This window comes from Rhododendron vialii, chromosome 11a (assembly GCF_030253575.1).
Source record: "Rhododendron vialii isolate Sample 1 chromosome 11a, ASM3025357v1".
NCBI lineage: Eukaryota > Viridiplantae > Streptophyta > Magnoliopsida > Ericales > Ericaceae > Rhododendron > Rhododendron vialii.
In genome coordinates, this window is record NC_080567.1 from 13,768,725 (window position 1) to 13,784,003 (window position 15,279).

Genomic DNA, 15,279 nt, shown 5'->3' on the forward strand with positions numbered 1-15,279 from the left:
CTTCAACACCGGCTCCATCATTTGTAGAGTTTTTTTTTTTCTCTCCAGATACACATATATATACACGTGATAGGAGTATATAGAATTGGGAGCCTTCCAATTGGGAGCCTTCCCAATTGGAGGTCTAAAGCTTGGGCTTTAGTTGCCTAACCTGAGTTTAGTCCTGGACGCTAAAAATAATGAAGAAAAAAAAAATTGATTGTCAACTATTTTGAGTCATGATGGTTACCATAAAATAGTTGGTTCAAATTGACAAGTAATTGAAATTTGTCGCTCAGTATTTGGATTCAAGTCCCAGTAGAGACCTTAACTTCAATCCTATTCCAACAAACAAATAATTATGTGAAGGAAAAGACAATACTCGTTGGCAGTTATGTATAATACATTAATACTACTTTATTATCTGCATATCCATTTGTTAAAACAGATGAAAATAGTTATATATTGACCATGTGAATGTCTCCATGATAACCAACTGGGAGTAACTCAGTTAGTCACGACTCTTGCATCTCACTAAAAAGTTAGGAGTTCGAATCTCTCCACCTGCGTGTGGATGTTCTTCCCTTAATGGCATGGGCTTTTCATTTCTTTATTTGTTTCTACCCCCTAATGGGCTTTTTTCTTGTATTAATTGAGTTGTTGAACTAAGTTGTCTCGTGAACTCTCACAGTTGATATAGTGTCCTAAATTTATACTTTGTAGTATTTCATAATGTAAATGATATTTTCTATGGATCGAAAAAAAAAAAAAAACCTGTCTCGTTGATTATTATATATAAAATTAAACGCCTTTCTGGCGAAGTAGTGAAGAGTGAAGACCCTTTCTCACTACAAGAGTCCAAGAAAACCCCAAAGAGCCTCTCACATCTTGCCTTACCCCACTTCACATGGCTTCTCCTTAAATGTTGCTCACCATTATTGCGTCCACGCCCTTATATACATTTGACTTTTGCATCACCATCACACCGTTAATAAATACTCCCTCCGTCCATATTTAATAATTATTTTTAGAATTCGTGTCATTTTTCAATCAATTATATTTTTTAATTTATAATGTTTTACGTGATTTAAAAAACATTGTATTATAGAACTAATCGAGATCTATCAAATAAGATCTATATTCGATATGAAATTCATTACGGATTCAAAAATATAACTTATTTTTTAGCTGGTTAGAATAGAACTAGGACCAATTAAATTCGGACGATGGGAGTAATCAACAAGTCATTTATCCATACCAGATTGAATCAGGCCCCTAGCTAGAGAGTCAAATTACTCAAAAATGCATGGGTCCAAGCCTTGGAAATTATAAATATTAGTGTACAATTCGACAATGGCGAATAGCAAAAGAAATACTACTTTGCACAACAATTTAAGATTACCAAAACAAGACGATTCTGTCCGAATACTTAAGCAATGTTCACCCCAAAATCTTCAAGCACGTGAAAATTCAAACAAGTGACGAAATCGAATGCATAACGGAGCCCCTTACGAAGATTGCCCCAAGAGCCTGCACTGGTTAAGTTTTCTTCCCACGAGATCCTATTTTCCGAATTTTGGGCATTTTACTAAGACGAAAACAGCTGGAGTTGTGTTTACACTTGAGGTCCATGTAACATGAGTAGAGATCACGGATGTGGATCACTCCACCTGGGCTCCACTCTCGAAGTCAACCATTAATTTGTTCAATTTCTTGTTGCTTATCCTCTGCTGGATTATCCTCATATCCTGGTCAAAACTGTAGAGCAAAACAGAGATATAAAAATATAAAAATTACAGTTTTGAGTATGAGGACCAACATAAAGTGCGTCACAAACACGTAGACCGTTAAATCGTAAAGCAAATCACCGATTTCGATCAAACAAACTCACGTCGGAGGTTGTGGAGACACGGGTGACAACAATCGGGCGAGCTTGATGGCGTCTTCGGTGCGATTGATCACGTGGTTGAAGCACAAGTATCGACCGTATGATGAGACGTCTTCAAAGACGCAGATGTGGGCATCCACCAAGAAATTCAGATCGGCGGTGACAAACACGCCGTCTTCGTACATCTCAGCCGCTCCTTTCAAGTAAGGGTTGGTGATCGAGAGATCGAGACCCAGAAGCAATCCCGCATTGATACACACCATATTTATCCCTCTGTCCATTGCCAATGCCCAGGCTGTCTTCTCTGCTAGCGTCTTGGACATGGCATGCCATAACTGTCATTACCAAGTCACAGGCAAACCAGTAAGACTCAGTTTGGATGGCAGAAATTTTGAGGAATATGAATGTGATTCCTGATTACACGACCAATCAGGAATCAATTTCCAGATTAGGTGAAGATATGATCCTTCCCTTGCCCCATGGTAATTTTAGATTTTTGGCTCAATCATAATAAAAAGAAATGTTGAACTTGATAAATTTTTAAAAGAAAATTCTAAAATCTGTCCAATGGGCTGACAATAATAAATGTGTGAATATGTATTAAAAGATGTAAAAAGTACACAGAAATATATGTTTTTCTTGCCTTCTAGTATACTTATCGTCAGTCTAATGAGTTGACAAAAGCAAAACCGGTAAAATAATTATTTCTTGCATAAGATTATCGAATTAATTCAAACACTAGAATGAAATTACTCGAATAATTCATTTCCGTGGAATTTGATTGCTAGTAATCATATTCTTTTTGCAACTCGATCAAGAAAATTAATCCTACGAATTTGATTCCCGATAATCAATTTTCTAAACCTACTCAAGATGTCGGTCATTCAAACATAGTCTAAATTCATTATTCCAAGAATCTATGGGAGGCATGCATGCAGCGATACACGAGTAATTTAATGTTTCACTTAAAAATTGAAACTAAAACAAACAAATACTCCGTATTTTGTTTTCGATGAGTGAATATAGATTAAAAATTACCTTGAAATTACGACAGAAGGTGATGTCAGACCAATCCCTCTCGTCCAAATCAGACAACGAAGATTTATTAGTATTATTAGGATCATCAATACCCCTCCAAATAACAGCTGTTGCCGAGGATGTAAAGACCACTTTGTCTATGGTGTCGGTTTGAGCACACGCTTCCAGTACGTTGTGGGCAACTCTAACCTCCAACTCTGCCATTAATTCCTGCTCCAAATCCATTGGGTTTTTTTAATCAATAATTGTGAGCGATATATGTTTTATTCCAAATCCAATATATCAACAAAAATGATTTGTCCGATAAAAACAATCAATAAATTTTCTTGACAATGCTTAAATAATTTAGACATTTGTTAAAACTTTTTTTGGAAATAATTACTTTCAAGAAAAAAAGTCAACCTTTTTTTTTTTAACTTAAAAGTTGTTATTTCCCGAAATATTGAGGTAAAGATAAATAAAATAAAATTACTTTTCTGATACGTTTCGAACAATCCACAAAAGTTTGGCACAAAATTAATAAATACAGATAAAATTTGAATAAAGACAAAATATGTACTTTTTGTAAAAGTAAAAAAAAATGTTAGTGGAATTGGGCCTTAGCGTAAATAAATCCAATCATCTTTTTTCGAAATGCCACGCCAAAGAGTTTCCAAAACTAGCAAGTAGGAAAAACAATCATCTTTTTAATACCAATTAAAAAATTTATTGAAATCAATAATTAGATATTTTTTGTGAGTTTTTTTTTTTTTTTTTGGTTTTTGTAAAGTGAACATGCCAGATTAAGAAATTGCATCCTACAAATTAAGAAATTGCAAGACATCTAACATACTAGTAGTTCCGGTAACAATTTTTTCTTTGGGCTCAGCAAAAGTCTGTCGTTAGTTGAAGTTAGTTCCATTAACAATCTGAAATGGATGATTACATATATGCGGAATCAAGTATTAAGAAACTTCAATCGGCTTAAAACGGAATTGGTCATACGAGGGAAAGGAAAATCAAAATTCAGAGGAAATGAATTTAACTTACATCGTAGGTGGGTTGGTCTTGAGGAGGCTCGAACGTGTAAAACAGACCAGAACACCCCTTTAAAGCCTCAATTACGCTTTGGTAATCAAATGGGTCCGATTTGAAAATCTTCAATTCCTTGTTGCCACTACTAAGTGTATTCAGCGATTGATTTTCACCTGGAAAAACAACGAATACATATGAGCCCAATCCCCAGACATATACGTAATTGAAGGTTACCATCCTGCTTTCTTTCTTTCTTTTTTTCTCTTATAACTTAAGTATCTAGACTAGCTTACAGTCCTATTAGATTACATGTTCAGCCATACTAACTATTTTCCAATTTTCAACATTTTGTTTACTTCTTCGGTTCTTTTTGAGTAGATAGAGAAGAAACAGGAAAAAGTTGTTTTAGTTGGGAAATTTTAATTACAGATGATTAAATTTAATACTCGATTTTCGATTTTGTTTTTTTTTTGTTGTTTCGTGTGATTGCACTTATTTCCAATTTAAGCCGTTTTCTTCTTCTTCTTTTTTTGTGCTTTTTAAACTTCGCTCGACAATCGGGAAAAAAGTGGAAACAGAAAATTTTGACGAAAAGATGAAAAACCCAACGAAGAACAAAAGTTTCTCTCAAAATATAAAAAAAGTTGCTTTCTAGACTAGAGAGAGAAGAAAACTGACTGTGGTTCTGGACGGTTGCATGGACAGTATAGCCTCTATGGAGTAGACGCTCGACGAGGGTGGTGCCTAAGCAGCTTGAGGCTTCCATTACACATACTGTTCTGGACTCGCGTTGGAGAGCAGCTGGCGCCATCGATCAGAGATAATTTAGATCTTTAGAGAGAGAGAGAGAGAGGGACTGAATTTTGAATTGTGAGGTTGTGAGTTTAAAACGGAAAGAGAGAGTGCATGGAGATATCGAGCTAGCATTCAAAGGGCGTGGTGAGTAGCTGGTTGGGAAGTGGTTGTTAGCTAGCAAAGGTGAGAGAGAGAGAGAGAGAGAGAGAGAGAGAGAGAGAGAGAGGGTTCAATACATCAATTATAAAAGGTAGTTGGTAAGAACGTGTGTTGGGAGTATTATGGCCATACTACAACCACGAGAATTACTACCTACTTACTTCTCCATTATTCTAGAAAAAAACCAATCATATATGCTAGCTCAAAAAAGCATAAAAAAATCAATTAAAGATCTAGCTAGTTGATAACTTCTGGTGAAGCCCCAATTTTTATACCTACTACTAAAGTACTAATTGGACCGTTTATGAAAGAGGCTCACAGCATTTTCACACATATGGAAAACTCATTTGGAAAGTCCCATCAAGTGGGCAATGGCTTTATTTATTAGACGTGGTGCATAACCTAAATTTTTTAAAATTATTTTTTCTTTTCTGATACTCCTTCCATCCTAATTTAATTATCCTTTTTTGGAGTACGTGTCACTTTTCAATTAATTATATCTTGTAATTTATAATATTTTATGTGATTTTAAAAATATTGTATTATAGAACAAATCGAGATCTATCAAACAAGATCCATATTGGATATAAAATTCATTACCAATTTAAATATATAACTAGTTTTTTTATCTAGTTAGAATTGAACTGGAACAAGTAAATTAAGACGATGGGAGTATTTTATTAGTTTTGTGTCTAATTTCGAAATCATGTATCAAGCAAAAATTTAAACTATGAAATTATGATCAAATGATTAAAAAAAGGTCCAGTAAGGAGAAACCATAAAAATCACTAACATGGAAAATAACTTGCTGCTTGAAAATAAAAAATAAAAAACTAGGGGAGTGATTTTGCCACTTCCCAAAATTTAAGCTAGGAATTAAGGCATAGTTCAGCTAAGCTAAAAGGAATTTTTGAAAGTTTTGTCCATATTCAAAAAAAATTTGTGTTCATTAGTTTTGTGTTAAATTTTTATGGATTATTGATTCGTCTCGATGAGAGAAATCAAAAAAGTAAAAAAAAATTACTTTTATCTAAATATTAGTGGAAATAACCACTTTTCAGCAAAATTATGTTTTAAAAAAATCGATTTATGATAAGCACCCAATAATGCATATCCTTAGTGCTTAAGTCCTCTAGTATGTTGTGTTTGTACATATTGCACGTAAGGTAGGTTTTTGTGTGTTTCAAGTAATTTGTATCAATAAGGCGCGTTTGAATGCCAAGGAATGCTCCGAATGCAACCAAGTGCGCAAGACCACGTGCCACCCTGTTGTGGTGCCCGAAAAGTCATGAAGAGATGATTTGGAGGTTGCTCGGATCGCCCAAGTGTCAAGGGAAGTGAGGGAGATGCAAGGATTTTACTAAAGCAATTTATCTCCCGACTAGTTGAGGGTAGAATTGTCATAACTTTTGATGTACAAAATATTTCTGATCCAAATCAGTTGGGCTAGAAAGTAGATTTAGCGAGCTTTCCAATGGTCTAAAGAACATCAAAATCCGAGTTTGGGAGTGTCCGGAGCGAGCCCGTGAAGTTTCCCAAAAAAATCTGCCCAGTTGGTACCGATACCTCAAAATATAGGTACCGGTACCTTATGGCTCCAATTGAAAACAGTTGAGTTTGTACTGGTACCTCAAAATATAGGTACCAGAACCTCTACTCTGCGATCAGCACTTTATGCTGAATTGTTCAACTTTCCATTTATGGAAATTTTCTACTTAAGGCTAGTTTTTGTGATATTTTGGGGACCTTTAGGTCCATTGTAAGACTGATTTTGTAAGCCATATAAATAGCTTTGTATGCTATATATGGCCATAGTTAGCTTTAGGCCTAAGTTTCTTTCTTGCTTTTTAGGATTTCAATTTTGTGTTCTTATTCTTTTAAACTTTCAATCTTCAAGAACTCAAGTAAGTTTAAGTGTTTTGATGTTTTCTCATATTAATGTTGCTACTTGTTGGATCCTTTATAATTTCAAGTTAGTTTTCGTTTTTATCGGTTAAATCTTATGCCTAAATTTCTTACCATGCTTAGTTCTTATGCCATGTGTGAGTAGTCGATTAGGCTAGCTTGACCATGAGGTGAATAACATCTCGTGACTTAGATTAATTTTGCTCTTCGATCTCAACGTAAGACTTGAGGTTTTGTTTTTAAATGTGCGTGGTTTGCCTTTTATGTAACAAAACTTGTCGATGTTAATCTCAGGTGATCATGCGCTTGTACATATGGTTTTCGGAGCGATGTCTCGGCTCGTATTTGCCAAAAGAACTTTTGAACTTGCTTGCTTTCCAAACTATGCTTCTAGTCTTTTATTGGTTTTATAGCTAAATCTTCCGGTTGATAGCTTATGCCATGCGATTCAACCGTGCTTTTATAGAGAAAAGTGGATTGGTTTAAGTTACGGGTGTTAAGAACTTCTAGGCCATGCCGCTTGTTAAATCTAGTAAAAACTCATTTCTAGTCTTTTTCATAAAAGTGTTTCTCCACTTTTCAAAGCAAAATCAAAAGTTGGCTGTCTAAACGCCGGATAACCTTACACCTACAATTCAAATAAGCTATAGAGAATTTCTCTATGGGTACGATCCCGAATTTTTCGGTTATTATGCTGACAACGACCTAGCCCTACGCTTGGAATAATTCAACATATTTCAACGGTTTGGTTGTGGCGAAGCACTTTCTCAAAATTGGATCCTTTCAAAAATATTTGGGTAAAAGTAAAAAAAAATTATTTTTTCCCAAGACGAATCAATAATCAACAAAAATTTGGCGCAAAACTAATAAATGCAAAAAAAAAATTGAATAAATTGCTTCGCGGAACACCAAGGCCCAAGAGGCCTGGGCCTTGGGCATCCCAGAAATCCCAAATTTTAGGGGACTTCAATATTTTTACTACTTGGATTTGAGTATGACTCTTTTTAAGCCCAATAGAATGAAAAAAAATGTCCGATTGGAGGTAATGAATTAGCCCAATCCACCATCCCATAAGTCCAAGTGCCCAACCCACCATCCCATAACCCAGCCCAAGTGCCCAATCCACTAATCCCCAAAATCATTTTCCCCAAACCACCGAATAACACTTCCCCAAATTGACTATACCGGTTAGTACTGTTGCCACAGGAGAAAGAATTGCTTTTCAAAGTTGATATTGATAAAAAATTACCTTCAATCAACTAAGTCACAAGAAAGACTAAATTGGTTATCCATGTTATCAATTGAAAATAACTTGGTGAGAGAGGTGGATTATACAAATTTAATTGATACTTTTACTTCTAAAAATGCAACACGAATAATATTCAAGTGATACTCATGCATTTTTGAGATTATATGGATTTGTCTATTTGGAGACTTTGTATTTTGTGTTCGTATGTAATAATTAGTAGAACTTTACATTGGTTTGACTTTCTCGTATTGTGATTGTTGCGGTAAAAAATGTTAAGTCTTACTTTTTAAGGGTGGATCAAAAAAAAAAAAAACTCTTTAAGGGCACACTTTTTTAGTAATTTTTTTATTAGGCCTTGGGCACTAAAATTTATTGGGCCGGGCCTACACCTAAGTATTGGGATCTATCATTTGCGCGGGTGCGGACACACATGTGTGTATATATATAAGTAGGTAAATGATATTGATATTCAAAAAATTGATGCAGGCACTCCAAAATTAGTGTAATTCTAAAGTCATTTTCCTTTGGTTTTAGAGTGTCTCCATCAATTTTTAGAGTGTCAATATCATTTTTCATATAAGTATACCACTACCTCTTGAACATGAATAATTTGCAGATAAAATTTGTTGTACGTACAACCGTATTACAGGAATATAGTATTGTTCTTCTCCAAGTCAAAAATTTCTTGCCATAGAATTTGCGTATTTATGCTAGGTGTATCCCCACGTCCCCCAAATCTTTAGGTCAATTTATTTCTGCTTTACGATATATATATATATATATATATTATGAGATGGAGCATAAATAGATGCGTTTTTTGCCGATTAAAAGAAAACTTTTGTATATTATACTCTACCACCATTATTTAGAATTTGAAAGATGAGAGAAACTTATTTGCAGTGGATTCACGACTCCGCGCAATTTCAGCCGTCCGTTTCGGCAATCAATGGTCTGAATTTTAAAAAAAAACTCTTCCAGGGAATAATGTTTTTTTTTTAAATCTAAATCGTCCAAAATATTTTTGAATGCACGCTGTAAAAATGTTTTCCACTTGAAAGATAAATCTTTACCTGACACCTCAAAAGAAGAAACAGTAACTAGAGAAAAATTTGCTAACTTTAAGGGTCCAAATCCTCTCCAAACAATTTTCTCCAATCATCTACGAAAGCTTTCACTATAGTTGACACCTCATTTATGAATTTACCTGGCGGTTGAGATTAAGTCAGCAAATGCAATCAAACAAGGTCTTTGTTTCTTTCTTCTCAACTGGTCTGGGCTAAAAGCTAGCTTCTAAATGGATTCGAGGATCCTGTAAGGTGCTTCCTGTAGTGCATTTTATATGATAAATTCGGATCGTCTATCTCGACAATTAATATTCACGTATGTTTGATATTTCTAATCGATCGATCAAGATTAACAAACATATCTGAACTATTAATTACCAAAATAAACGGTCCAAATCTGCCCTACATAGTGCACTACAGAAAAGAGCCGGCAGGATTTCCGATTCCCTTCTAGAGATGCATGATGCAGCCATGGGCCTACTTTAATTTGGTCGCCTTCCACGTGGGGAGTAGTCAATTTCAACTTGAATTGAAGGAGTTTTAAAAGTTCGAAGTTCGTTTGAGAAAACTTTGTTTCCTGCATTATAATTGCTAACAATTTGAAACAAGATATTTTTATTTTACTAAAAAAAAAAAATTTGAAACAAGAAATATAAATTTGTCACGTACTAGTTTTTAAAATATTTTTTTTCCCCAAACATTATATTTGTGGTGGTATGGTGTTGACAGTGTTGGTTTTGTTTGCGCTGGATGGATGCATGCATCTGTGGCAGTAGCAAAAGAAAAGTTTCGATAAGTCGGGGAAGACCAATTCACCCAATCAATTCGTGGGTTGATCAGTCAATGAATTAATGATTCTATATATATGTGACCGCTACTCTCTTGTTCTAGCTATGCCACATCTTCCAACTAATTATTATACTTATCAACGGTGCATAATGCAACAGAAATTTCTATAGCTTAGATGTGACTGGCCTAGCTAAAAACCGCAAGCTCTATAAGAGCATCCGCATCAGCTTCAGCAAATTTTGAACCAAAATATACCAAAAAAATCATTTTTATATTTTAGCTGCTCACTTTTTCAAAAGTACACTGCATCATACTCTCTATTCTAACTTTGTTTTATTAAACTACTCTTTTCTTTATAATTAGAATTATTCTAACGTCCACCCAATGAGCGTAGATAATAGAGAAAGTTGCATTGATATCCGAGAAATGTGTATTGATATTTGTGAAAGTGTATTAATATCCATGAGATATACGTTTATATCCGAACTTGTTTAGAGTTATTAACATATTATCCTCCGCCCAGTGGGCATGTCATGCCCTCGATTTTCAAACATATTAATAATATTTTTCCGTTAAATAAAATATCGGCAATTCGATCCATACGAAGATACTCATACTTAACATCCTGTACCAATATCCTATATTCAACATTCTTCCCAAAACACAGCCATTAGGTTACAAACTAATACCACTCAAGTGTTTTTATGAGAAAATGGGTTAATAGTTTTACATTCATTCCCACATTCGAAAGATAGAAGGTAAAGTTACATTTTTGTTTTATCTCGAAAGGTAATTTACAGAAGCTAATCCAATTACTCTTCTCTTTATGCTTTCAAAAGGGCTTTCAAGCAATGCACTCCAACATTCCAAACTAGGTGCCTTGGGTTGTACCTGAAAAATGAAGAGTTGAGCAAACACACGCCCAGTAAAAAAATCTCCAATAACTCAACGTACATATGAGATGATGTGTACAAAGACAATTCAAATAAAGATCAACAATGTATGATAATACTTAAGAAAAAGAGAGTGTGTGTCCGACCTCTTCGTTTAACCCACATCAAAACTCACTTACACACACCCATACTCCGTCCTCGCTATTCGATATCAAGCTATTTTGACATTTAAAAAAAAAAAACAACATAGACTTCATACCCCTATTAAAGAAAAGTATCTTTATCTCATAAAAATAACAATCAAGAACTTCACCAGTAAGATCGATCCGTTGGTCCGCGTCAGAACATCTAGAGATATAGGTACCGAATACTCTGTTAATTCCATAGAATTAATGCCAAGGATTTGACGAGTGAGAGAATTCACCGGTTTGCATTTCATTTTCTCACTTCAAAGCAATATTAGGGTCACCACGGCCTCTCTCTGGTCTTTTCCCTTTTCTACGTACACACAACAGACACATACACGATCCCAATCGAGCAAGATCAATTTTAATGGAGTCGACGATTAAACGATAACAAGGAAATCGACTAATCCCGTCCACATAACCACATGATCAACTCAATAGACTTATCAATTATCATACACCAAAACTGTCCACATACACATAAAAGACCTCATACTCACAGTCAGCATATGATCAACAGAATATAATACCACGAAGTGTCATAGATGCACATAAAGCTCCATCTAATAAGTCTACCTTAAACAATTAGGCTTTCCCTGTTGTAACGAAGAATACGACCATGAATCCCAAAAAGATAACTAGTAACTACAGTGATTATAAAGGGGAGTAGAACTAAATTCTTATTAGGAAGGCCTGACATACGTTCAATCAACGGTTATCAAATCTCATTCCATGTCAAGGAAGTAAAGACTCCGAATATCCGATGGTATCGTTCAAACAGTTTACGCAATGAGAGGATTGATTTAGAGGGGTCAAGAATGCATTGAAAATGATCGGAGGTTGTTTGGGACGACAAAAGTTCAAACAGTTTACGCAATGAGAGGATTGATTTAGAGGGGTCAAGAATGCATTGAAAATGATCGGAGGTTGTTTGGGACAACAAAAGAACAGAGAAACAAGCAAAAACTGTCCAGAAAGGGGACAGGTATCGATACCCCATACATGGGTATCGATACCCATGGACCAAAATTCCTGATTGCACACCGGTATCGAAATTCCTGATTGCACACCGGTATCGATACCACGAGCACACAAACAACATTTCGTGCAGCTTTTCGACAGATTTTGAACTAATTGCAGGAGGGAACGATCAACTACCAATCCAAGGTTAACTACAACTCTTACTCATTCTTTCATCACTAAGCTTCATCTCAAACCCCTCTTATCACTTCTCGAACTCATCACATCGAAGAATACCAAAAACAAACCTAGGTTCGACTAGGAACGAGTATTTTAAGAGGGATTAAACATTTAATCAACACATAGGTATGTAGAGAAAAAGGAGAAATCCCTACCGAAAGGGTTTTGAGCAAAACCCCCAAATCCCAAGCAAGCCCTAAGTTTCCAACTTTGAAATCCACCAAAATACGTCTCCTCCAAGTGAAACCCACGAAATTCAAGCCTTGGATCGCGTGTGGAAGACGAATTAGAGGTTGGTGTGGGTAGGTTTCGAGTGTTTTTGGTGGATTTTTGGTTGAGAGAGAGAGAGAGAGAGAGAGAGAGAGAGAGAGAGAGAGAGAGAATTTCGGGGAAGAGTAGGGAGAGAGAGCCGAATGAGAGTGAGAAAGAGTGTGATGTGTCGAGAGAAAAGAGAGTGAGAAATGGAAAGATAATTCCCTGCATACACACACAGATGCACTTTAGACACTCCAATTTGGACTTATTAATCATCCTTAATTTGTGGCCTTGAGGTTCCCCGATGATCAAACAGAATCAAAATAGGACTTGGCTAAAGCTTGAACGATATTTCTTGGTCTTTTTCAAAACCAAAACGCTTTTTTTTCGACACACAGAGGGTAAAATGAACTCACATTTCAACGTATAAAATCTTTTTGAATGTAACAAATTGGGTTAGAAAGAGAACTTAACAAGCTTTCCAATACTTCAAAAAACACCCAAAATCGAGTTCAGAAGTGTCTGTGGCACCCTTCTGAAGTTTGGTAGCCACTCTTAAGTGCTCAGGAGCTTTGACAGGCCGATGCATGTTGAGCTTTGACCATTGATCATGGCTTTTTCAGATTTTCAACCATGTAGTTCAAACCTGCACGTACCAAAGGCCTGCCTGAGCCAGCAGGAAGAACAATTCCTGCCCCCCCCCCCCCCCCCCCCCAAAAAAAAAAAAAAAAAAAACTATTTTCTATTTAATTTTCAAAATTCAAACATGTTTATCACTCACCTATAAATACCCCTCATTCAGCACATAAAGGGCACGAAAAATCTCTCCCTAAGTCTCCTATTTTCTGAAAAATCCCAACCTTCAAACCTCTTTTCAAACATTTTTCAACTTCGATTTTCAAAAACAATTTTTGAGAAAAATCCAAACCAAACCGAGTCTTAAGTCTCAATCACTTGGGGTTGGCTACATGAATCATTTTTCTTCATTGAGCTCTGTCAAGGGCTATTTGTTCACACAAATCTACTATACTCATATCATTGCGCACCACAGCATCTAATGTCAATTTAGGTCTACCCCTCCCCGTAGCATTGCTACTCAAAGCTATCCTATCTGCTCTTTTAACTACTGCATCTCTTGGTCTATGGTAGACATACCCAAACCATCTTAGCCTATTTTCCCTCAACTTCTCTTCTATGGGTGCTACACCTACCATCTCACGAACTGTTTCATTTCTAATCATGTATCTTCTAGTCTTACCACACATCAACCTCAACATTCTCATTTCTGCTACACTCATCTTGTTCACCTGTTGTTTCTTAATAGGCTAACATTCTGTCCCGTAAAGAATCGCTGGTCTGATGGCAGTTCCATAGAATTTTCCCTTCAATTTTATGGGTACCCTCTTGTCACACAGTACACCAGTAGCGGTCCTCCACTTGAGAAAAATCCAGAAAATCACAAAAAAAATCCAAGAGTCTTAGACAAATCTAAGACTTCATTTTCTTACTATATCAATCCACTTTCAGCCTTCAAATCCATCCAAGGAGCAAAGTCCAAGCTTGAAAAGGTATAAACACCTCCATAAGCTTGTTTTTCCACTTCTGAGGGAGATCAGGGGCTCACACCAGTTCCTTATATTGGTTGTGAGTAGTTTAACAACAAGAGCAAGAGGAATGCAAAAAAAAAAATATTTGGTTAACTCTTGAGCGCTCAGGACCATTCTTGAGCGCTCAAGATTGCTAAGACACCCCAAAAATCACATTTTCTATTATTTGTTTCATTTAAGATGTTTTTGCAGATATTGGGCGTGCATTGGTCCTTCCAGAGCCCAATTAAGTTCATTTTCTATTTGCAAGGAAGTGATACTTGAATATTCAAGGCCCATTCTTGTTTGTTTGAGTTTATCACTGAGCAAACTTGCCTAAATATTGCTTTAATCCAAATATATGTGTTTGTATATTCTGTTTACTGTCAAAAAGTGTTAAGATCTATTTTGCAGGAGCATGGTGGTGCGCTCGAGACCCGTCCTGAGCGCTCAGGAGTGATCTCAATGATACCAGTTTCATTTTCTGTTATTGTTCATATTATATCATCTCGTTGTTACATCTTGTACACAGACACATGTATACACTTCACTTGTTGTACCTGTAAATATCTGCTAACTGCTTTCATGAAATAAAATATTTTTGATAAATCTCAAAAATATTGAGTAGAGACCAATCTCGTATCGGGCGAGAGGGGTATTGTAAAACCCTTCTCCTCTCGTAACCTGGCTTCCAAAGCCAAAACAATCTATGGTTTTAAAATTCAAAGACCATTTTTCAATTAAAGCAGTTTCTCGGGTGGCAAACCTCTAATCCGGGTGGCGACTCTTCCATTTTTCAAAAGCACATCTCATTTTCGGGTAATCCAAGACCGCCCCGATCCACTCAGGGCTGTGGTAGCCCACAGTGCCGACTCCACTGGGAACTTTTAATTAATACTTAGAACTTGATACACTTGTGAACAGTCCTTGAAAAGTCTGTCAAAAACGACGATGCTTTATGTTTGTCGAAGGAAGGAAATGGCGATTCTAACTGGATTTCTATCCAGCCATTCCGGCCTGAGCTTTCTGACTGGTCACTTGTGTGCTTTTTTTCTAAGTACTAATTAAACCGGTGAGCCAAGTTTGAAAAATATTTGTAGAATTTTTGAAAACATTTTGTTTCATTTTCTATCTCTTGTATATATTTTGTTCAACCTCGCTGCTATATTCTGGCAATCCTGCCCGGCTTGCCGGTGGCAGGGAATCCCGGAATGCTCAGCAACCCTCGACCGTGATGAGTCATCTTTGCCATTTGCACCATAGTTGGGTGTACGCTCAAT

General features: G+C 36.1%; 1 protein-coding gene across 1 annotated transcript; it reads right to left on the reverse strand.

Moving 5' to 3' along the window:
- Positions 1-1,271: 1,271 nt before the first annotated feature.
- Positions 1,272-4,948, reverse strand: LOC131307702 (cinnamoyl-CoA reductase-like SNL6). The gene is made up of 5 exons (XM_058334348.1): positions 4,598-4,948; positions 3,935-4,092; positions 2,906-3,115; positions 1,871-2,202; positions 1,272-1,737 (listed from the first exon to the last, which is right to left on the reverse strand). Exons 1-5 carry the CDS (start codon positions 4,728-4,730, stop codon positions 1,641-1,643), a joined length of 930 nt encoding a protein of 309 aa, XP_058190331.1. The 5' UTR covers positions 4,731-4,948; the 3' UTR covers positions 1,272-1,640.
- Between the last annotated feature and the right edge of the window lie 10,331 nt (positions 4,949-15,279).